Source organism: Cyprinodon variegatus, unplaced genomic scaffold (assembly GCF_000732505.1).
Source record: "Cyprinodon variegatus isolate N-32 unplaced genomic scaffold, C_variegatus-1.0 Scaffold234, whole genome shotgun sequence".
Lineage (NCBI taxonomy): Eukaryota > Metazoa > Chordata > Actinopteri > Cyprinodontiformes > Cyprinodontidae > Cyprinodon > Cyprinodon variegatus.
The window spans coordinates 488,996-513,906 of NW_015150687.1; the positions used below are offsets into that span (position 1 = coordinate 488,996).

General features: G+C 38.0%; 2 protein-coding genes across 2 annotated transcripts in view; both read left to right on the top strand.

Annotated features, from left to right (window-relative positions):
- Positions 1 to 449: 449 nt before the first annotated feature.
- Positions 450 to 15,191, top strand: LOC107088968 (guanine nucleotide-binding protein subunit alpha-14-like). The gene is made up of 7 exons (XM_015381445.1): positions 450 to 680; positions 2,944 to 3,128; positions 5,441 to 5,595; positions 9,915 to 10,043; positions 10,178 to 10,307; positions 10,405 to 10,558; positions 13,303 to 15,191. Exons 1-7 carry the CDS (start codon positions 557 to 559, stop codon positions 13,491 to 13,493), a joined length of 1,068 nt encoding a protein of 355 aa, XP_015236931.1. The 5' UTR covers positions 450 to 556; the 3' UTR covers positions 13,494 to 15,191.
- A 5,505-nt stretch (positions 15,192 to 20,696) lies between these two features.
- The window catches only part of LOC107088970 (guanine nucleotide-binding protein subunit alpha-11-like), a 16,735-nt gene continuing 12,520 nt past the window's right edge, over positions 20,697 to 24,911 (top strand). The window contains exon 1 of the mRNA XM_015381446.1: positions 20,697 to 20,930. Coding sequence (XP_015236932.1) covers positions 20,807 to 20,930 — 124 coding nt within the window. The 5' untranslated portion in view covers positions 20,697 to 20,806. The remainder of the gene's footprint in view (positions 20,931 to 24,911) is intronic.

The window sequence follows — 24,911 nt, forward strand, 5'->3', positions numbered from 1 at the left end:
TTTCATTTTTGATGACATCATCCATTACTGCTAAAATTTGGCTCAAATACTCATTTTCTCATAGACAGTGCCCCTTGCTGCTGGATTCAACAAAGAAGACACACAGTTTGAACTTAGTTGGCTCTAAACCTGGCCCCGACCATTCTAGTTTTACTAGGTCTATTGTCATAGTTACCAAGTCAGACTCAGAGACAGACAGCTTTATGAAACCCAAATGACAACAAAATAAGGCAGGCTTGACCAACTAAGCCTGGATTATAAACAATTTTATGAAACACCTCTCTGGCCTCCAACTGAACATGCTAAAAAAAACAAACAAAAAACAAACAAAACAAAACAAAAACAAAACAGTAGCTCATTGCATCATTGCCTTTTTAGTCAGAACCCACCCCCTGCATAGCAGGAAAACAAAAAGTGGCCAAACTGGAAAAACAATCCAGAAAATTCCCCGTCTTCATTCTTTACCCGACTTCTTTTCAAACATCAAGGTACTTTTCATTTTAGTTGTATTCTCCGGTACAGTTTTTGAAACCATAGTTGGTAAACTTGGTCAACAATGGATGTGTGTTGCAACTTGTCTGCTGAGGAGAAAGAACATCAGAGGACATGCAAAGAAATAAACCAACAACTTAAAATGGACAAACAAAAACGCAAACGGGAGGTGAAACTGCTGCTTTTAGGTAAGGTCTATTTTTTGGTGTCTATTTTTCAGAGATTTTGCAGTGGTCTAGCCTTACTCTTTTAATGAGTCCAACTGTTTTTGTAATTCAACTACATTCATTTGTTGTTCTCTCCTTTCATTTGACCCTACTCATTAACCTCCCGTTCAAAACTCTTAGTTATCCTATGCTTCATAATACTAACTATAACGCTGTTAATCTATTATTAATAATTGCCTCAGTGTTTCACGGGTTTGTTATTGTTATCTTTTTATGTGTCTCTCTGTATTCAGCATGTATTTTGTCACAGTTTTGGTCTTTGAAACTTGAATCTGCCTTCTCCTGCCTGCATTTGGATCATTTAAATCTAAATACATCTTCACATTTACTGATCTTTGTTTTACTTTTCAAAAATAGAATCCTATTTTGCCTTCAGATGATTAGTAAAATAACACCCCAATTAGACACTACATTTTCTGACATAGTCCACATTTCCTTCCAAATCATCCTGATCAGTTTAGACTTTGACTGTGCTTGACCCCTGAAGTTATGGTATCTGGCACCAGAATGTTTTCAGCACCCCCAATTCTTGTAAGTTGCAAGGTGGTTTTTAAGAACTGTGCAAAGAGTTTATCCCATCCATCTGGAATGTTGGCGTAGCGGTTAGAGCAGTGTGCTTGTGCTCTGAGAAGGTTGCAAGTACCTGGTTTGATCCCCACAGCCTGCACCAAGGGTTCTTGAGCAAAACCCTTAACCCGACACTGCTCCCCACGCACAAATCAATGGCAGCCCACTGCTCCCCGAGGGGATGAGAGAGTTAATTTCTCCATTATGGGACAATAAAGGGATTTACATTGCATCCTTGATTGGACTTGTGTTTCTTTGAGATCAACTCAACACCTCAAGCTTGCGGCTGTGGTTGTCAAACCATTCCTTAACCAGTTCTGCATAATAGAAGGGTGTGTGTGTTATGGAACAATGTTAATGAGATGGAATGTCTCAAGACACCATCCACATGGTTTGAATGACCCCTTTTCTCCCAGGGAAAATACCCAAACCATCACATTAACTCCACATGCAACTCTGCTTGCATTAGTTTTCTTGGTAAGTGATGCCAAAACACCAAACCCTCTGTTTTAAAATGAACATAAATTAGCAGATCAGGCCATATTCTACTGCTTCTCTGTGGTCCAGATCTAATGCTAATGTACCCACTCTTGGTACTTTTAGTGTCAGAGGTCAGCTATACAGTCCTATCTGCAACAATCTGTGAAATTTGGGGCATCCTGATATCAGCACTAATGGCACTTTGAGCTACAGTAGTTACCATTGCTGATTGTGCATTAGTGACTTTGTACATTAATAAGTCTGAAATTTGTAGTCATTTAACCAATCTTCCCTCTTTGGATTATTTTGATACTGATCTGTAAACTGGGGAAAACCGCATAGAGGCTTCAACATTAAAGCTGCTGTGTCCCAGTCTTCTACCCATTACAATTTGGTCAGTGTCAAAGTTTCTTTAATGCACAAACTTTCTTGTTTTCTCACTTGAAACAAAAATTACACTTGCCTAATAAAAACCAACAGGTAACAAGTACCATGCCCTTTCAAAACACTTGCTTCAGTGGAGCTATTTATTTGTAAAAGACCAACAAAACATAGTAAATATTTGTCAAGTTGAAAGTGGCCTTTAATTGTTTCTTTATGTAGGATTTCTATGTATGTATTGAATAAATCTTTATTTTAGTATTAGATTATAAATGGAGTCCACCTGTGTGAAAATTAATCTCAATGTCATTACATCTGAATTAATCAGAGGTTTGTTTGGGAAAATTTATAAACAAAACAAAACATGTCTCAGGGCCAAGTTGTTCAAATCAAAGCACGATGAGGTCTCAAATTCAAATAATTTGTGTTACGCAACTTTTTACATCTAAATCAAGTGCCTAAACTGATTCACTAACATGCAGTCAAGCACTACAGGGCTCTGCCAATGAGCTAATATTTGGGTCAAGTGTGTTGAAGCATATTTTGCACAAGTTATGGGACACTGGCCATAAAGGACTGGAGTGTGACGTCAGAGTACAAGGATTATTCAGTCTACATCAACACCTAAATGCATTTGGGAATCTTTGCCAAGTTGAACACTGTTATTTTCAGATATATTCCATCTAAGCTGACATATTTTGAGCTATTTACTAATCAGGTTCAGTTGCTGTATATTGCTGTTACTCATTTGGCCATACTCATTTTTCTGTCTTTTGTACTTTGTAAATTTTTTCAGGGGCCAGTGAAAGCGGCAAGAGTACCTTTATCAAACAGATGAGGATCATACATGGGAGAGGATACAGTAAATCAGAAAGAGAACATTTGACCAGTTTGGTGTGTCAGAATATCATCACAGCTATCAAGGCACTGATTGAAGCCATGAGGACTCTTAAGATTGACTATCTTGATGACCAAAACATTGTAAGGACTTGTACACTCACATACACAAATTTTCTCTCTGATTTTGTTGGATATTTTTGGGACAATCAACAGGAAAGTATGGACAGGAAATAGAGGAATAAGGAAAAATGCATCGATAATTGCTTGGGGTCACATCTATAAAGGTTGCATCTGCATATGATGGTATTTGATACTCGGGTAGGCCACTTCCCTTTCCATCCAAATATCATGATGAAAAAAAAAAAAAAATATATATATATAAATATATTGTCAGGTCTATCCCCACCTCACTCTGCAGTTCCAGCGTTCTGCTTGCTATTTATTAGAAATCAGGGGTCTCTTGTTACAATAGCTGAGACTGCTCTAGAAATGAGAAACAACATGACTTGCAGTCTCAGTAAACATCCTATAAATTTCAGGGTTCAGTCAAAGTCCAAGCGGTTGAAGCTGTTCACCAAAGTTCAGCAGGTCGAGTGCTGCTCGTAAATCACCCACAACCTCCCCAAAAGCAAGTTCACAAATCACAGTATACTTCAGAAAAGGTGGCTGTAAAAACATGCACATAGCACACAGATTTATGCATGATAACACTACACAGATACATTTATATACAATTATTCTAACATATATGTATGTAAAATCTCAGCATCAATCCACCTCTGACCAATATTTATATTTTTGTATCCAGAAAAAGATCTCATAAATGTACCACTTAAATCTTTTGAGGAATTTGTTGTCTTTAAACTCTTATCAAAGCAGTGAGTTTTCTTTCTTGTTAATTCTTTGTTTCTATCATTTTAGTAAAAGGCTTAGTTTAAATATAATTATTTCTTAAGAACATGTGAACTAATCTCCAAATTTTACTCCTTCGGTGGAAATGATCTGTATTATTATTATTATTTTTTTTTTAATTGACATTGGCCCTTATAAATATAATGTCTGACACCCCCAAACTATTTCATTTATCAGTTAAGTTAACATTAGCCGTCATTAGTTAGTATCTCAATTAAATTGAGTTATAACAGCCATTTTAAGTTTTTTTATAATTATTTGTTCAACGTGCTAAAGTTGTTATTTTCTTATTTTTCTACCCTGGGCTATGGATTTTATGGACGTTTATGAAAAATGTGTCTTTATTGGACTCATCTCAAACTCTTGTTAGCAAATTAAAAAAAATTTCAAACCGGGTATTTATGGTTCCAGATCTAATTTAAAGATAATACTAAATATACCTAGAGTGAAAGATAAATTTAGTGAAACTGACTCTTGATACATTTTTGCTTCACGTGTTTAGAATAGGATAGAAGGAAATAGTTTTAGCTGGTGTTGTATAAGCTGGTTAATTGGGGAGTGTTGGCCTAGTGGTTAGAGCAGTGTGCTTGTGCTCTGAGAAGATTGCAAGTACCCAGTTCGATCCCCACAGCCTGCACTCTGGCTCCCCGAGCAAGACCCTTAACCCCCACACTGCTCCCCTGGTGCCGCACAATGGCAGCCCACTGCTCCCCTAAGGAATAGGTTAAAAGCATGCCTTGTAAGGCCCTGTGATGGGGCATCATTGGTATAAGCTACTTTTACGTAATCAAAAAGTCTCCCGTGGTGTGTTTCAAATACAAAAACCAGATCACTGCTCGACCCTCAACAGGCTCCATATCATACTTAACTCAGTTCAAACCTGTAAATCAGAAACCACAATTAGTTTAGAGCTGTAATTTTCCACTTATTCTATAGAGATAGAAATAATTGCACATGTAGAATTTCAGTTAGATCAAACAACTGGAAGTGGGTCAGGGTCATTACTTATTGAATGGGCAACTTATTAAATAAATGATGGCTAAAATCTTTACTAAAATAAAAAATAAAAAAACAATTACAGAAGCACAATATATTGCATCTTATTACTTCTGAGCACTATTGACCTCATAATTAATCAAGGTCCAAAGGACAAAAGGTCAAGATCAGATATATTTTACCAGTGAACTGTAATTACCACCTAAAATTTGTTCAGTTATTAATCTGGTGAGAACTCTGGTATTACTGTAAAGCTGCTCCCCTTGCAGAACACAGTAAATCTATTTGTTCCAACTATTAAAGACTGGTACAGAAACTCCAGTACTTTCCCATAACTCCACTATGAAAAATCAAAACAAGCATCAACTTCAGTTAAGGAAACAGTGAGATGGAGGGGTATAGATTACTCTTGGGAGAATGAAACATGTTATTAGATTCTTGAGCATTTATATCTTATATTCATGTTCACAGCACAAAGTATCTTGAATATTTAATTTAAAAACTGCTTTTAGTTGACTCAGTCATTGATGTTTCTTTACTTTCAGAAATGTGCTGAAAGACTGTACCATGTGAATTCAACCGAGGTATATACTTTAAAGTCCTGGCAAGTTGATGCCATTAAGCGAGTATGGAATGACCTTGGAGTGCAAAAGTGTTACAACCGAAGGAGGGAGTTTCAGCTGTCAGACTCTGCCAAATAGTAAGCTTTTTTTTTTTTTTTTATACTCAATATATTTTGCAGTGCACCTTGCTTCTCTAAAATTAAGCTGTAGTTTGATAATATTTTGTTTTAAATAAATTTTCTTGATTTTACAGTGGAGCTGTTGTTACAGATTTTCCACTTACATCTTGGGTCAATAACTTCACCAATGGTTGAATGGGTTTCTGTTTTGGGTTAGAAAGGATTATCTAAATCATTTCTATTTCTAAAAGTTTGTATATTTCTGTTGCTTCCTTCAAATTCATATGCTTACATATGTTCTGAGAAGAGCCGATGGCAGTCCTCTCAAACTCAAGGGCCAGGTTACAACTTTAATATTTGTCTCTGATTCGACACACCTGACTCGAATATGAGCTCATTACAGAGCTGGACTGCTACTAATGTGGTCGTTTAGCTGTTTGATTCAGGTGTGTAGAGTAAGGACTCATCTAAGGCCCCTTCCCAATATACTCCCTCGCTCTTCCAGCTTCTCACTCCATTTGAGCGTACCGGCTGAGGCTTGGCCATATTAGGTATAAGGACCTTCACAGCGGATGAGGATCTCTTTCCCAGTTAAGCCGGGCATACAACGTAAGGTATTTCCAATCATTGTACTCAGCTACAGCTCGAACTCTACGACGAAACCGCTGGGTTTAAAAGTTCACAGCTCCTGATGTATGTTCTTACACTGTACGGCCCAATGGTCTGATGCGATCTACCTGCTCACACTGCACATCCAAAAACCACACTTCTGACTCAGCGTCGAGAGATGATGCTGATCGGACTCGTCAATCTGGAAGAAGAAGAGCTCCCTTGTTTGCAAATGCGCAGTGCTTGAGGTTCAGCTCTGCTTCAACAGCAGGATTTACACCTTACTGTACAAGGGCTGACTGAATTTCAAACATGTTTTAATTTTCTCCCAACCTGCCGATTCCTGATGGGGAGGCTGTGGTGAGAGATTGATCGCCACTCGTTACCCCCTTGTATACTACTCAACGCAGGACGCGTAATCCAAACGAATGCTCGCGCGACTGGAGAATTTGCCCAAAAACGTGCAACACCAAATTGTTGTCGGCATGGAGGTGCGGATGTATCTTTTTCATAGGTATTGCACACATTCACGAAGTAAAGAACCACCTTATCGACAAATACTATTTAACTTAGGCTATAGAAATCATTCTGGTAAAGGTGCAATTGTTATGACAAGTTAGTGTATCAACCTGTTTGTTACAAATGCGGTCATAACTGAAAAACATCGAAAATGTGGGCCAAATTGAACATTTTCTTTGGTCTTTTAAAACAGCCTTGTTATTTTAATTTATCACAGCTGTTAGGGTACAATGGTTAAACTCAACAGCATTGAGTCACCTGTAGATGCAGCATGTACTTGGAATCCAGAGGTTCTGAATTTAAGCCACACTCCCACAGACTGACATTATGGGTCCCTGAGCAACACCCTTAACCCCACACTGCCCCCTGGGCGCTGCACAATGGCAGCCCACTGCCCCCCAAAAGGATGGGTTAAATGCAGAGTTCATTTCATTGCTCTGTACTTGTGACAGTGTACTGTAGTGACAATGAAAAAGATGAAAAAAAAAGTTCAAAAGCTTCGTGCAGGGTCATAGCAAGACTTTAAAAACTATTGAGGTCCACTAAAATATTTTTCAATAAGACTGCAAATATATACAAAATAAAATGTATATGAGAAAAAGAAAAAAAATACTGTATTAAGAGATGAATTAGATAAACAAACATCCTCTACATACAAAATTAAATAAAAAGGCATTGCTGTGCAGAGTATTATCATTTCTAATTAGGACAATAAAAACTGTATGAACATGAGGTCATTCTATCTTTTATGATCTTTGATTGTTTAAAGAAGTTTATTGTTACTTCAGTTGTGAGTAACTGCATGTACAATGATGCTCTCTCATATTCTTTTTTTCTCCAACAGTTTAATAATCCAAAAGTTTGTCCTGTTTCTCTCCTCTCTGCAAGTTTTCCTCTTATTCACTCATTCCTCTGTCTGTTCCTTTTCCTCCTTCCCATAACCGTCTATTGATGCCTCGTCAGAGGGGTCTAATTGGCACGGATATAATATGACAGAATTTTTAGACATAGTGCATGTCAGGACATGTCTGGCATACTTTCATGCCAGACACTTAAAGGGCTGGTTATACTTCACACAGCAGGTGTCACAGTGAGCTTGTAGCAGATATTTTTGATTTATGCCATGTATTGAATCGTGGTCTGAGCTATGTTATTCCACGCCACAATGCAAGAGGGACAATAACGAACTAGCTGTGGGTCTAGATACGGCCGAGGCGGTGAGGAACTGGAAAAACGAAAGGGGAAAGTTTATGCAAGAACAGAGGGACATGAGGGCGAAAAAGAGCGGGGATCCAGGTGGAAAAAGGGTTCCAGCGTTCTTGTGCACCTTGCTCTTCTAGGTGGTCCAACTCCACGAGTAGTTTTCCGCATCATATAAACAAAACAAGCCAGTAAGGTACCAAACAGGAAATACGCATAGTGTAGAGCGGATGTAGAATTGACCAATCAGATGCCTCCTGTCTGTGGCACCGCCTGCGGTCACCTACAATTTTGGAGAGGTGCAGCAGAGTGTCTGCAGCAGGCTAGGGGGCACATCTGCATTCACTGTTATGCACATGCAGACAATCTAGTTTCTGAGAATAAATCAGACTTAAAGCCGGGCATACCCCATTTAGGAATTGTAAAGTTGGGAGAAAATCAGACATGTTTGAACTTCAGTTTCGCCGTCATAAGGTGGCCATGGGCAAATCGCTCAGTGGCGTGTAGACAAGGATTCTGCTTCCTCTCAGACGAATATACAGAAGCATGGCAGTGGTGCCAATGAAATGGAGTTCTTCTGTAAGATTGAATGACCGTAGTAGCCACTTTTGCTCAGACATGTCTTTGTTGAAATATGTCATTGCCTTTTCTTTTTAGGGCTTTCAGAACACAAAATTGCACAAATTTCAAAGGCAATGTTTTTCACTCTAGTGAGTTTCATATTCCTCTTCTACTCATTACTTCCGGATAAACGAGTCCGAATAGCACCATCTCACTGCGGAGCTGAGTCTGACGTGGTTTTTGGACGTACAGTGTGAGCAGGAAGATCGCATAAGAGCGTCGGGCTGCACAGTGTGACAACATACATCCTGAGCTGTAAACTTTTAAACCCTGGGATTTCGTCGTACAGTGTTAGCTGTAGCTGCGTGCAACGATTGAAAATATCGCGCAGTGTATGCCCTGCTTTAAGAGGACCACTATATTCCAACATAACCAAAAGATTTCGAAAGAAAAAAAACACTGGGACTTCTAGTCTTATAGAATATGTTTTGCTCTTCAAAGAGCTTCTTCAATTGTGGATGACACTGTTTTTGAATTTGATAATTTTTTGTTTATCTCTATGTTTTCTGGATTTCTTCTTTCTTGACGAAGATTGGGGAGTTTTTTTTTTTAAGTACTTATGTTTTTTTTTTCATTTCCTTATATCTTCTAAGTGTAGAGTAGCAGTGGGTTTTTGTTCTAGTGAGAAATAAAAAAAAAGTACAATTGATTTCTTGAAGAGGAAAAAGTTTCAAGTTTTTTTTCCTGATTAATTATATGTTTTTATTGAGCAAAAAGAAAAAGATCCAGAGACAGAATCTCCTGTCCACTTGACCTCAGAATGTGTAAAACAAATAGAATATATAATTGAAACAATAATTCTTCAACTGAAACAAAAAAAAGCATTTTTATGAATATGTCTGGTAGATTTCACTTTATTTCCAGGGAAGTTACAGTAGTTACAGAGAAGCCAGTAACAGTAGTGATACTTAACATAGTCATCTTACTGAAGATGACTCTAGAAGTGTAGTTACTAAGCACCCTTTATTGTGGCAGATAGGTGCTCATCCTGAACTGGATTTTCATGGAAATTATCCTCTCTGCCATCATTACTTGCACACTACTGTAAAATGGTTTGCTATTACATCGTCAACACAATTCAAGTTCTAGTCTACTGTTGCTACAAGTTAGTACAGAAGGAGTGAATGCTGTGTGTTAGTGACTTGATCTGATCTGAACTTTACAGCATTGTTTGATAACTGGAATACAAATGGGGTGTGTGTAAATTACCTGGAATAGATCTGTATAAAAAGAAAGTGAGATAAAAACAGTGCAGTTTTACATGGTGCATAATGGTTTCCTCTGTAAGTTGTACACTTACCTTGCATAAATAAACATTAACAGAGCTCTGTTTAGCATTGTTATGTTCTCATTTTTTACCAGACTCATTTATTCCTTTTTCTCCGCAGTTACCTGTGTGACATAGACAGAATCGCGGCACCAGGTTATATTCCAAATTTGCAGGATATCTTGAGGGCCAGGGCTCCCACCCAGGGTATTATAGAGTACCCATTTGACATGAAGCCATTCATCTTCAGGTATGATTCCCATTTAGTAGTAAAATAAAACTCCTGGAAATAATTGTTTTATCTTTCAAAAGTTTTGTTTTCCTGTTTGCAAGATGTAAACAAAAATAGCTTATATATATTGAAAAGCACTTCTGTGTTTGTAGGATGGTTGATGTGGGTGGGCAGCGTTCAGAAAGAAAAAAGTGGATTCACTGCTTTGAAGATGTCACCTCCATCATATTCCTGGCAGCACTCAATGAATATGATCAAGTTCTTCATGAGAGTGTGAGGGATGTAAGTTCTACGCCTATGGCTTCTCTATAATATGTTCTTTGCTTCACTTTAAGATTGTTCTGAAAATTTGTTGTAACTTTAACTATTTTTGTTTTAGAATCGACTGGTTGAGAGCCTTGCCCTGTTTAAGACAATAATTTCATCTATATGGTTTCAAAAGTCTTCCACAATCCTCTTTCTAAATAAAAAAGACCTGCTAGAGGAGAAAATAAAAACATCACACTTGGCAACATACTTCCCAAGCTATACTGGTAAATAATTGCTTTGCTCTAAATTTTTTTCTCTTTTCATTTATTTGTTTGCTTAGTTTAAAAAAGTCTAAAAAACATGGAATCATGGTTAAAACAGCTTTATGAAAATGTTTAAAATATTGTGATTATTTATTGACCTTTACAATTTTCAATGAATTATGTACTAAAAGATAAACCAGGCTTTTAGCTAGGAATCTTTTATAGGGTATACACCTTGGTGTAGTACATCTTTAGACTTTGGGGAGCATAGGGGGGTCCAGAGTATTCTCCCCGGGAAAATTTTGAAATGTAGACTCTCTAAATAGAATGCAGGAATCTTTTTGTCTTTGCCTCAACACTACTTTTTTTTCTGATTATGGGAAGTATCTTTGATTTACTAGAGCTGGAAATTTTATAAGAAAGAAATTAGATAATTTTTTTTAATTCAAACAATCAGTGTAGTACAGTGCTACGTTCACACCCCAATTTGATAAGGAAATAAACTGCCTGCTGCTTATTTTTGATGCGTGTAAACATTAAGCTCCGATGCGCCTGAAGCATGTCCAGGAAAGTATGTACAGATGCGTTTAATGCTTCGGCTTCTCTTGTGACCAATGGCAGAGAGCAGCTTTGCTATATTTGTTGTTATAAGTGGATAAAAAGTAGTTTTTAATTTATTTTTATGTGAAAAAGTCGGTGTCGTCTGTTCATCGAGATCCTGCCTTAAAATGCAGGTGCGCTGTCACAGAGAATCCCCAGCAGCTGCCTCAGGCCTGGTCGCCTCCAGGGGATTTCCCCACTGTTTGTGGTGGCTGGAAGTAGATGTTAGTGTTTTTTAGGTATGTGGTACAAAGGCACCAGAATAATAAAAGCTAACATATTTTGCCGGCAGGTTTCGACATTAATTTAGGAATTAAAAAACAGTTTTAGTGGAGTGGTCATATCGCTCTGCATCAGCAGCGCTGTGTCGATCTCCCTGCTTTTCTAATTAGTTGATGTGGTACAAAAGTTCAAATTTCCAACTCCTGCATTTGCTGCTTGCGAAATTTTGAACATTTGAGTGAAGTCGCCAGAGGCAAAACAGGGCGTTCAACCATGCTTCTGTGTTTTCGTATGAGAGGATAAAGAAGAATCCTTGTTTGCGCATGCCCACTGAGCGATTTGCCAAAGACGGTCGACTGATCACCCGATCTCACGATTCCTGATCGGGAGGTGGTTGTGAGACGCTGATTGCCCCTCGTTACCCCCTGTACACTACACAAACCACGATCAGGCTGAAAATCGTCCCAATCCAAAAATTTTCGCACGACTGGAAAGTTGGTCTGAAAAAAGAGTGTAAGGCTTTACAGATCAAATATTTGGGGAAATCATTCTAACCTGATTGATACATGTACAGTAGTTTGAATTTGGATTGCACAAAGAATCCATCTGGAAACTGGCTCCTGTGGAAAGTGCTTGCAAATAGGAGGAACATTCAGTGCAATTTTTTTTGAGCACTCAACATGTGTCACCAATAGCAAGGGGCTTCACGGTCAGAAATAAGTTTTTTGTTGTAATACAAACACAGCAAAAGCTATATGGCTTTTCAAAGACTCATAGTAAGAAAAAAAGAAGGCTGCAGGTGTGTGAAGGACGTGATGTTGCTCTGATAATACAATGCTTACTTGCTATGATGGTCATATACCATACCATACCATGCCATACAGAGTTTATTTATAAAACACTTTAAATAGCAAATAGGGCCAAAGTGCTATACACAACCTTAAGTCACAAAATATACACATTTGGGTCAGGCATACAATGATTTATTATTTTTTTAAATGTGAATACTGTGAAGAAATGCCACCATTTACCCAGTTGTGATTAACAGTCTGCTGACAGTTTTATTAACATGACTCTACTCTGCTGGAACCACATCCGAGCAAAGAAACAGTCAAACTGTCTGTCATTAATGGAAATGCCTACAAAGGTAGTTGAGCTGTGCAAGCAAGCAGAAACTCTGGAATGGACTAGCAACCCTGTGTCTTGCCCACCTGCTTTTCTGTCTTGTCAAACACTCCTTAGGTTGTAACAGATGGCTCACCTGAACCAGGCTCTGCCGAACTTTTCATCCTTTATGAGGAGGTTTTCTTCACGCTTTCTACATCCATCCTCAGTACAAGAATTTACTGTAGAGTCAGCATTTTAGGCAGGAATTAGTCATGTTGATACACATTTGATACACATTACTTTAGCCTTTGTAAGCTTTCTTACCTACCCCTTTTCTTATGGTGTTATGTCACCAAGATCATATGTATATACCTGTTAAAAAATGCAAACCAAATATAGCAAATTAAAACCCAGACAAAATCAACCTCTTATTATTCTTGATTTACTGTTACAGGAAATCCTGTTGGGATTTAAAATCCTGTGAAGACAGAGTTGTAAATAAAACTTTTTCTTACAGAAAACATGTGCTGGTTCAATGACTTGAAACAGAAAAATAATATAAGTCCAAAAAGATTTGTTAAAAATAATCACTGAAGGTGAAATTGTGATTTTTTCTTAACATAAACCATTCAACCATAAAGTGCCTCACATGTGCCTCACATGTAAAAAGTAAGGCACTTGATTTGAGCAAATCAAATGTTACTTTTCTCCTGGTGGTTTAAACAGCATGGGATTCATGTGATTTATACTTTTTCTATGTTACATAATATTTTAAAATGTAGATGATTTGAAAGGTCCCATTCAGTGCTGATATTGAACAAATCTCACTCTTACAGGACGTCAATGTGATGCTGAATCAGCAAAGGTGTTCATCCAGCAGATGTTCATCCAGTGTTACAAAGACAAGGATAAACCCCTCTACACACACTTCACCTGTGCTACAGACACAGAGAACATCCGGTTTGTCTTTGCATCAGTCAAAGATACAATCTTAAAAGAACATTTAAAAATATATGGGCTTCTATAAACCAGAAAGAAGACATGATGGTTCATAGAAAACTTTCAAGTGGTCTTCAAATCAGTTAAAGACAACTTTCCTTTTACTGTTGCCTTTTTTAGGTCCTGATATATACAAGGATGGAGTTTTTGCTTTCTATCTATTGTGACAAATGTTTGTGTTTGTTGTAAAAGAAAACAAAAAAATCCCTTAATGTGGGGACTTTAATCTGTTTACACAGTCAAGCCATGGGGACTAATGTCCTTATGGGGACCAGAATCCTGGTCCGTGTATATTTTTGTGAAAGTGTCATGTACTGTGTAAATGTGTCATGTATTATGAAAACTGGATTTGCTGTTTGTTGTGTTTTCTTCATATCAGAAATCTGATTTATTTTTGTTTGACAAAATATTTATTGAAAGACTGTTTAGAAAAGTTTTAAAATATTATTTTTATGAAGGAACGTTTTAAAATCTTTTGGCCCTAAAAGCCTTTGTTTGCAAGAGCGCCCTGTACATTGTTTGTGTGCTTTACTCTTATTTATTTAATTTATTTGAATTAGGACAATGCACATTCATCAACATGTCAGCATAAAGCATCAATGTAAATATGCCAGAATTTGCACAACAGCTAATTTGCATCTGCTGTCCTAAGGCAGGTAAAAACAGTGGATATTAAACAAGACGCTACAGGAGAGAACAGCGTGGACACAAACAGATAAGATGCCAATAACATAAAATCGCAATAAAATTAGGTTAGCAATAAAATAAGGTTAACAGGCCCATGGAAACAGATCAATTTACCTGTGAACACATGTCTGGTTAGTTTGCAACCAATGTTTCAAGGAGAATTTAAAACGTATGTAGGTTACACAGCCCCTAACATGAGCTGGCAGTGTGTTCTATAACTGTGAGCCTCTGATAGATGCAACCATTTTGCCAAATTTGGTCCTACACCGCTGAACATTACAGTCTCCTCTGGTTAAAGCTCTAGTGTTTATTCTAGTAATGTTTTTTTTTTTGCTTATAAAATCTGTTAGAGGAGGAGGAGCAAGTCCATTTAAAACTTTAAAAACAAGGCATGCATCCAGAAACATTTGATGACGTTCTCTGTGCCAGTAACAGTTTTTGTGTCTTCACGTTTCACCTTCTCCTACTGAAAAAAAAGAAAACAGTAAGGTTATTAATTAAATTATGGATGTTATAGTAAACATTTATCACAGTTGAGTAAACTTCTCCACTGTGAGATCAATAAAGTCAATCAATCAATCAATAAATCAGTTGCATATAGTTTACCTCTCCAGATTAAAAAGAAACATTTGTGCCAATATAATTGCATTACCCTGCTGTTTTTGTTAGCTGTCTCAAGAAGTTATGGTGTATTTTGTCTTTGATAATGCGCTCTGGTTTTTAGAGTGAGCATCTATTGTTTTTCAATTGATCATTTCATAAAATTGGTGGCATTGTTCTTTAGCTGAGTTATATTTTTCTTGTTTTGTCCTTAATGACCACCCCTTCAAGTTTTTGTTACATAACTTTGGTCAATATAGGACTTAAAAATTTTGGTTTTGTTTATGAAAATCCTTCACATTTTAGCTGATGTACAGTTTTAGCTGATGTACAAGGCTTTGTAAATGTCCTCAGAACCGTTGAACTTTTGTGATGTTATAAAAATTTCAGCGTATTTTAATTGTCATTTCATTTTATAAACCCATACAAAATAGTAAAAGATAACAAACATTTTTGATCATTTATTTTCTTTCAAATATGAAAATTTTTGAATGCTTTAGTGTTTAAATATCCTAAGTTTATTCATATGCAATGACTTGCCTTCACACACAACTGACCTTATTTACCTCTGACAAATTTAATCTCAGTAAAAATCCAACTATCTTTAAAGGCCTTTCTTGACAACTACCATGGAACATAGTTGATGCTAAGTTGCATGCTAAGTTGCATGGCTAATTAGGCATTATTAGATTATGAAATCAGACCTATAATAATAGCATCAAGACAAGCCCATATTTCCCAACTTCACTTGAAAGGCTTACAAATAGAATAAGTTGCCAAGACATCTGTAGTAATTCTGGAGAAGCTGCAGAGATCCACAACTCAGGTGGGAAAATCTGTTGACAGGCCAATTACAGTAGCTCTGCAAACTGTCAAGTAGGCTAACTGAAATATTTTTTTTACTTAGTTTAAACCCATAAAAAATAAAAATGATATGCTTTTCCTAACAAACCACTAGTGGGCGGTAAGGTCTCATGCGTACAGCCTTTGCTTAAAAAGGTTCTAACACTATGGGGCAGGTTTCCTGCCTCTATGGGGCAGGTTTCCTGCCCCATAGAGGCAGATGCTATTCTTGATTTGAACAAGACAATGGAATGTTTTTAAAATGTTGAACAGTGAAACCTGTTTTCATATCACGCTGGTTAGTTAGAAAACTTTTTTTTCTCTTTACATGCACAGTAGATAACGTCAAATCTTGCCAAAAACAGCAATTATGTGCATATAACTTTAGAGAGAAACCCTGGAGGAAACTAAGTTATATAGTAATGGCAGAGAGACCTTTTACCTCAAAAGAAGAATAGAAAAAAAAGCTTGTGGAAAGAGGAAAACTTCTAGTAAACAATTATAAGAAGGGTATGATTATTGTTTGAGTTGCTATTTTACTATTTGTTTGTAGTTTGTTCTTTGAAGTTAAGAATGTTTAAAAGAGAAGATACTATATTCCTCCTTCTTTAGGTCATAGTGTTTGCATTTGTTGTCACATACAAAATTTGGGAAACTCAGACCTTCTCTCTACAATATGTTGACCGTTTTAGGGTGAAGCCTGATACTTGTGAGGACTATAATGTCCATGATACTTGGTAGGCTCTGTAACAGTCGCAATTGTGTAGTGTCTCTTTAAGATACTCTGGTTTTGCTACGCGCCACTGCTTCTCTGGCGGGAGACGTGAAACAGTGAGATACATGCATTCAGACATGTTAATTCCCTATTTTTCTTTGTAATGTCACGTGTTGTTTGGACTCTGCTCATTCTTCATGTTTAAGAATATAGCAGCTGTTCAACTGGGCTTTGTAAGGTTGGTGAAGAGTGCGTTTATTTAAAGACAACACTGTGGAGTTCCCAGTACCAGTGTCGTTGTGAGTTTTTGACCGTCCTCTCTTCCCTTAAACGCAACCCTAAGCGTTACAGCTCTCAAATTCTAAGGAGGAATCAAACAAAAGTTTAATAATATAAATGCACAGCACAGACCAAAAGTTTGGACACACCTTCTCATTCAAAGAGTTTCTTTATTTTCATGACTATGAAAATTGTAGATTCACACTAAAGGCATCAAAACTATGAATTAACACATGTGGAAGTATATACTTAACAAAAAAGTGTGAAACAACTGAAAATATGTCTTATATTCTAGGTTCTTCAAAGTAGATTACTGCTTCAAGAGGTATTAAACCCTGTCAGGTTTAATAATTGGGATTTCTTGCCTTATGGGGTAGGGACCGTTAGTTGTGTTGTGCAGAAGTCAGTAGAATACACAGCTGATAGTCCTGCCGAATAGACTGTTAGAATTTGTATTGTGACAAGAAAAAAGCAGCGATGTAAAGAAAAACGAGTGGCCATCAATACTTGAACAAATGAAAGTCAGTCAGTCAGAAAAAATGGCAAAACTTTGAAAGTGTCTCCAAGTGCAGTCACAAAAACCATCAAGCACTACAAAGAAACTGGCTCACACTAGCCGCTCAACTAAACCCCCCCACACCCAACCCCCCTAGATGCTAGCGCAGGTAACCCCTCCGCCAAACAGTCCACCCTGCACAGTCATATCCACTTATAAGTGGATATGACTGGCTCATATTTACTCATATAAATGTGAGTCAAGCTGACTCTTAAAAGCTAGTAGCTACGATGGTAACCATCAAGCAAGGGATCACAAAATGTTGGACTGTGCCAAAACTATGGTCATAAAAATTCCTTCATGTCAGAGTACATCTCAGATTAAATAATACTACTTCAGCGATAGTATCTAGGTGTTACTTTATTGTATGTCTCGTCGTACCATGTCATGACACACAGCAAGACATAGTTTAGCTGTGAATATGGCAGTTTTAACATTAGAAACACAGGCAGGGAGTACTACCAAAGAGAAGACAATCCAAAAACTTACTTTTTGGCAGACCAACAGATGGAACTGCCTTCTATGGTTGTAACACTTTTGCTACTCAAGGTCACTCCACACTAGCATGGCAGCATCCATCCATCCATCATTGCTGTTTAATCTCTGGGGCAAAAGGCAGATACCTGACCTTAATGCAAAAGCAGCATTGAATGTTTATTTATAAAAATCAAGTTCGAGAAACGACCAGGTTGCTGCTCATTTGCACCACCATGTTGGTTGGCCTCATCAGAGATGACAAAGACCAGGACTACAAAGAGGAAGTGGAGCAGCTGTAGGGCTGGTGAAGAGATAACAGCCTGATCTTGAATGTGATGAAGATGAAGGAGATCATCTTGGACTTCAGGAAGATCTGGCCTAACCACACTCCACAGCTCAGAGCATTCTGATCAGCTGTCTCACTGTGTGGTGTGGAGGCTGCAGCATCTCAGACTGGGAGAATGAGAGAAGAGTGGTGGAACCGCAGAGAGGATCATTGGGGCTCTTCTTGCCTCTATAAAAGACATTTCATCCTAGCACTGCATGTCCCGAGCCCGTAACATAATCAATGACCCCTCACACCACAACCACAGACTGTTCTCCCTGCTGCCCTCTGGGAAGAAGCCTCGCAGCATCCGTTGCAGGTTCTGTAACATCTTTTTACCCACTGCCATCAGACTGTTGAATTGCTGAAAAACTCTAAATCAAGTCACAAATCAAGACTCTGCAACATACTGATAATATAATAGTTTTAGTACATGGTGAATCTTCAAAAGAGAGCTCAACTCAAATGTTTCTTTCTGCATTTTGCACCATATATATTTATTTATTTTTGCACTGCTCTGAACCTGTCACATCAATGCCTTTTTGCACCATTTCCCTCCCAAACATGTTGATCCCTGCTGCACTTAATTGTTCTTTTTCACTGCTAAGCTGCTGCTAAAAAAAAACACTGTCGGAAAGCTGTATAAATGAAATTTTGTTTTGTATACACTCTGTGTATATAAAAAAAAAAGACAATAAATTTTGCCTAGTCTAAATCTAAAATATTTTGGTGCTCCCAATAGCCAGTCTGCCCTTGTTATTATACTACTATAGAGTTTAACCTGTCGAGTGATTAACTTTTTTAAACATCTGCATCACAAAGTAATGGCTATTGATAAAAAAAAAAGGTATACATACATCTAAAGTCTACATTGTGTCTATAATGAATCCATTATAGACCTGTCCAGCTGACGGGTCTATGCCTGCACAAAGTGCCGTTTTCCACTTCACCAACTGTCCCCCAAAATTTCAAGTTTAGGAATTTTAGTTACAGCAAAATTGTTGACAAAAAATAAATAAATAAATAAAAAATCAATGGCAGTCTGAAATGATCCAAACGAATATTAAACATATAATGAATCCAAATAATCTAGTTAAAATGACTAGAAATGTAAAGTTAAAAACTGGTTTATTCATATAGAATTCTAGAATCTTTTGTTGCTACTAAGTTTGACAGGGTGTGCTGAACTGCAAAGGTCTGCCTATTATTCAAAATTTGAGTCATCATGCAGGCATGCACCCTATGATCATGGGAAATGTCTGCTTGGTAAATAAGTCATTACAATCATGACCTGATACAACAGATTATTGGTGATAGACAGGCTTGGCTTTCTATAGAAGTTTACAAGGGTGATTTATATATATAAAAAAATAAATACTAGAATTTAGTTTAACTGAACTTTAGCACAAAGTTGTGGTTAGTGAAAATGCTGTGTGGGTAGTGACTTTGGAAAACCACTAGCCACAATTACCAGTGAGCAAAATGTTAATAATAAGCCCTGGTAATATTCTAAAACTGTCCTAAAAATGAATGTGGAAGCCATTCCAACTTTTCCTGCCTACTGTGCATTGTTGGTAAGTTCTACAAACTCATTCTCATAACAGAATGAATTCAGTCTTATTCCACTCTGTCAACCTAGTTCATATGGTACATTTACTAATTCTCTATCTCTCTCTAATTAGTCTTGTCTTTCATTGAAGTATTCTTATAAATATTCATCTTCATTATTATTACATCTAATTTATCTTCAGACATTCAACTACAGTAGAAGTGTCAACTTAACTATCGTCTTTAATAAAGGGGAGCATTTTACATTGGTGATGAAGGGGTGTGCAAAGTATTGATAAATAAAGTAAAGATCACTGTTAAAATGTGGTACTTAAATTTTGCAGTTTATGCCTTTGAAAACCAGGACTTAGTTGTAAGATAATAGTTTTTCTGTTAGTGTTCTAGTCAAGACCACACCAAATAAGACTAAGCAGTACTGATACAGAGACAAGGCCAAGACCTGTGAAGGCCGAGACCAAAACACGACCAAGATATTTAGAGGCCAAGAGCAAGACCATGGTTTTATATTATGTGACTCTTTTTGAAACAAGAGAGGTATCCTGCCAAAACAGGTTTGACAATGGCCAAAAGAAAGTCATAAGGTAAAAGATTAAACACTGTCATCGTTATTTTCTTTAAGGCATTGCATAGTTCATAAGAATGTTTTTAAATTTACTACAGGAATGAAATTGTTTTATTACTTAATAGGGAACTTGATAGTGTTTTTTTTTTTTTTGCCGAATTAGCAAGTTGTAGCTTTTTTTTATTCGTGAGAGTTTCAAAAACTTTTCTGCCATTTCTAACTTCAACATTCTTGCTATTCTCAAAATATACCTGTTCACGTTTAACTAGGCAGCAATGACAAATACAGGTTGATATAGTAAACATAGCGTGAGTTACTCCTGGGTGTGCCTGTAATCTGCTTGTGTATGATGTCACGTTAACTTTTTGTAGTTTAAGAGAGCAAATCCTTTATATATTTATGATTTAATGTGGTTTTCTTCAAAACAATAAAATTAATCCCATTCATTTTTCTATTTGAAATAGCAACTGATAGCCCTTGTCTCCATTTTTTTTCCTGGAGATTTCCCAGAACAAAGGAAAAAAAAAAAAAAAGGAGTTACTGATCTCAGCTCTTTCTTTAAGGCAGAGTCCGCCTCCTACCTGGTAGGAATGCAAAATGTAGTCAGACTGGAAAAATGACTTAGCCTCTTTCTTCTTCATGTGGCAGTTATGAAACACATTAAGTTACTTTTATTTTACCCGTCAACTCTCCAGCACAGCTTTGGAAGTTGGTAAACACGGTCAACAATGGAGTGCAATTGCAACTTGACTCCTGAGGAGAGAGAGGGTCAGAGGATATCCAAGGAAATAGAAAAACAACTCAAAAAGGACAAAGAGAAACAGAAACGGGATTTGAAACTGCTGCTTTTAGGTGAGATCTTATGAGTAATATTTTTGGGGTATTTGTTATTTTTCTGTGACCATGTGGGGGCTATAGAAGTGGGGCTTGGTATCTAGCAGGTCGGGTAATGGGGCAGACTTTGACTCAACTTCCTATCTGTAGGTATTCATGGATATCCAGGACTGGAACTTTTACAGCATGCTTTCAAATTCTGTCAGTTGGAAGATGGATTTAAAATGGGTCAGAAGTGTGTGTAGAACATGTCCAACAGACCTTTGACAAGACTACAATTCTGGTAATTTAGATAATATGATAACACCTTTGGTTTGTTGTTGAGCATGTCAACAATTCCTTTATCAGTTTTGCTTAATGCAAGGGTTAATTATGTCGCAAACAAGGATCACATCAATAAAGTGACTACTGCTTACGTGAAATAGTGTACATAGTATAGAGCAATGTTAAGTTGATGGTATGTGTCAAAGTTCCACCTACTTTATGTCCACATGGTGGGCATGACCTGTTGTATCCCAGCAAGACATTCCCCAAACTTTCAGCTTGCCTAACAGTTCATTCTCGTTGCATTTGTCCTGTAGGTAATGGAGTGTGCTCACACAGATCCGATCCCTCTGCTGAGCTTAAAAAAAAAAACATGGTTCATTAACCCAGGCCAAATTCTTCTTTTTTCTCTGTGGTCCACTTGTGATGCCTATGTACTCATTGTTGTTAGTGTAAGTGATGGACAGTAGTCAGCAAAGAGATGCGTTTAAGACTGCAGCTACAAAGCCTCTTCAGCAGCAATTCAAACTGTTTTAGTGATTCTCTGCATAAATGGACCTGTTCACTCATGGATGAAATTTTGATTTCACAAGTATTTTTAATATCAAATATAGGTTCAGGGTGTTTTCTAATAGACCTTCTGTGTTTATTTCCTCAACTTTCTCTTGCATCTCTGCTGTCCCTCTCCTGGCGAAATAAATGGATTTATGACATGAACTATTGAAAAAGTGCAGTGGACATGTCCCCCATGCCCCCAACCCCCAATCTACACTAACCGAACCTTGCTACACACATATTTAGGTATTTACAGTCTAAATAACTAATTTATCATTCTGCATAATAGAATTACGCCCTTGAAAGTATAGAGGACAATCTGGAGGGTGGATCCTCTAAATAAGTGGTCCTCCTAATTGTCAATCATTCTGCTGATATTTTTACGTAAAGCCATCCTACGTGCTCTTCCTGTTAGCTATCTTTTTCTGTGCATGTTCACTTTCAGGTTTATGTATATCTGTGGTGAGCTACGGTTTCAGACAGTCATTGAAGCTCACCTTTCTCACGGCGGTTCTTTAAAAAATGTCCGAGGGTTGAAGAGAAGAAGTGTCTATGAAGTGTACTAGAAGAAGAAAAAGGCCTCAGATGGGGCAGATATATCCCTGAATGCTTTGCGCTGATACTGTAGCTCTCCTTGCAAAGCATTATGGGATTTGCTGTCACAGGGGCATGCTGTTACCATAGACTGTCGCTACCTGACAGCGGCGACTAATAACAAAGATAGCACAGGCATTAGGCAGTGGAGTAGGAATTTGCGTAAAAAAGCAGTGATCACCTTTCCTAACAGTAAGTTAACTGACTTTTCTATATAGTCCCTGCTCCAAATAGTGATTGAGGGATTTTAGACTTTCAGGCACAGTAAGCTTGTGTGAGCTATGAGAACAGCAACTTTTAAACAGAGCATGGATGAGGAGAAATGGGCTTGTGCATGATCTCGCACACGTTTAATAGGTTTTCCCTCCCGGGAGCGGATACAGGGTTGTATATGTGCATTTTTGTTTTATTGGAGAGGGCGGGTCTTTTGAAAAATTCGCGAAAATCCTTCACAATACCTTTAATTTGGCCACGGGCCTTACAGGTGCGTAAAGCATGAACCTGTATGTCATTTTTAGCTTCACGCCCCTCCACGCCGACTCCGTGCAGACAGAATTTCAAAGGGTTCACAAACATCAAGATACTGTAAATTACGTGATTTAGCTCATAAATATCACCATTATCAACAGATTGTGGGCAAAATCCAGGAAAGAAATGACTGTAGCTCTTGAACAGCATGAAAAAGCTTTGATAAAGCAATAAACTGCAGCACAGAGCAGTGTATAAATACTGCTTAGGATGGCTCATTTCCCGTGCGGAATGTCTGTGTTTTAAGCATAATGAACCCTTTAGCCAGCTCCACCCGTTCACAAGAGGCATCTACTAGCTTTTAAACCTCCCTCCTCCCAAAAAATAAAAATAAAAAATATAATTTCTATTTATATACAGATTAGTTATTCTTGCTTACTTTGCTGTGTCCTGACTCCTGCAGGTCAATAAAATTAGTAAAGTGATTATTATTAGTGTATTGTTATCAGTATCGGGCAGTGACAATATTCTGACGTTGATTATCTCAGCTGTTGTTTTAATGGTTGCACAAGCATCCATGTATAAAGTGAGAAACAGGTGATTCTTTTGAAGGATATCCATTCAAAAATGGTCGAAGAAGGACCACTTAGCTCTATAAATCAATGTAGAATTCTTCTTTGTAAAATAATCTCCAGAGGTTCTAGAGGAGCTCCTAGAACAGAGCGAGCGTTCTTGTTAAGCTTTTTACAGCATTTTCATAGGATTGTCTATTCGAACTCTGACCACATTGTATTGGATTTATCAACTGTTATTTCTACAAACAAATCAAAAAGTATAAATGAAAAGATTATTTAGGGAACATTTTAGGGAGGCTTTAATACCACTAAAATTCTCAAGTACCCAGAATGTAGGAACTAATATTCAAGGCGAAAACTGAGAAATTTCAAAACGTTTAATAAAATAAACAAAACAAAAAACAGAGAATGGAACGCGGACCTGCAGAGGCTGCAGGGGGAGTTGGGGCACAACCTATCACTGGCACTTTGGTTCAGGGAGAAAAACAGGTAAGGGACCACGACAGTCTTATGGAAGATGATCATCCATGTGAGTCACTTACCTGGTTTATCTTTAGTCAAGGCAGGATCCAGCTGATAGACTCCCAAATGAGATACAGAACAGAGCTGCCCAGAGCGTCCCTGATCCAGCAGCCTCAGTGAGCAGGCAGTAGTCCAAACCAGATTAGGCAAACAGCTCAGAACAGGGTGGATCTGGGATCCAAGAGTCTGCATCCTGGTCAGGGGCTCCGATCCGAATGGGAACAGACAGATCCAGGGTTCCAGGAATCCACAGAGCGTGAAAGCAGGTCCAGAGTTCCATGAGTCCAGCAGCGAGCTCAGGCAGACATGCTCAGACAGAAACAGGCAGGTACTCGAGTAGAGAGGCAGAGACAAGACATGGTACCAGGAGGAACTTTTAACTGGCCTCCTCCCTGAGCCAAAGCCCCCCACCACCACGAGCGGGCTCACGGGCAAGAGCCAGGACACTAATGCCCCTCTCTACTGGCCCCCAGAGCAAGGACATGAACAATGGAGAAACTCAAACTATTGAACAAAAATACATCATCAGTGAGCTGGCCCCCATAGCTGGGCTAAGCCAGAGCAGCAGATTCAGATGAATAGGATGAGTAATGATTAGATAACAGGCAGAGTTAGGCAGGTGAGTGAAATGAACAATTAGGGTAGCTATCAGGGAAGATCATGACAAAAACAGACCTAGTGAAATCACTGGCTTACACTTTATTTCTCTGCTTAACAAAATGTTCACTTGTTGGCCCAAAAAGCATGTCTTTCTCCTTAAAAATACACCCAAGTGTTAGCTTAGTTTGAGATATATCAAAAGACGCTTTAGGTAAAAATACAATGCTTGTGCATGTTGCATGTGTCTGTTTTGCCCAGCGTATTGACACTGGAAATAGGCACCGGCCCCAATTTGACTCTGACAGATAAGCAGAAGAGTGAGGGAGGGCGGCTGGCTGGCTGGCTGGCTGGCTGGCTGGCTGGCTGGCTGGCTGGCTGGCTGGCTGGCTGGCTGGCTGGCTGGATGGATGGATGGATGGAT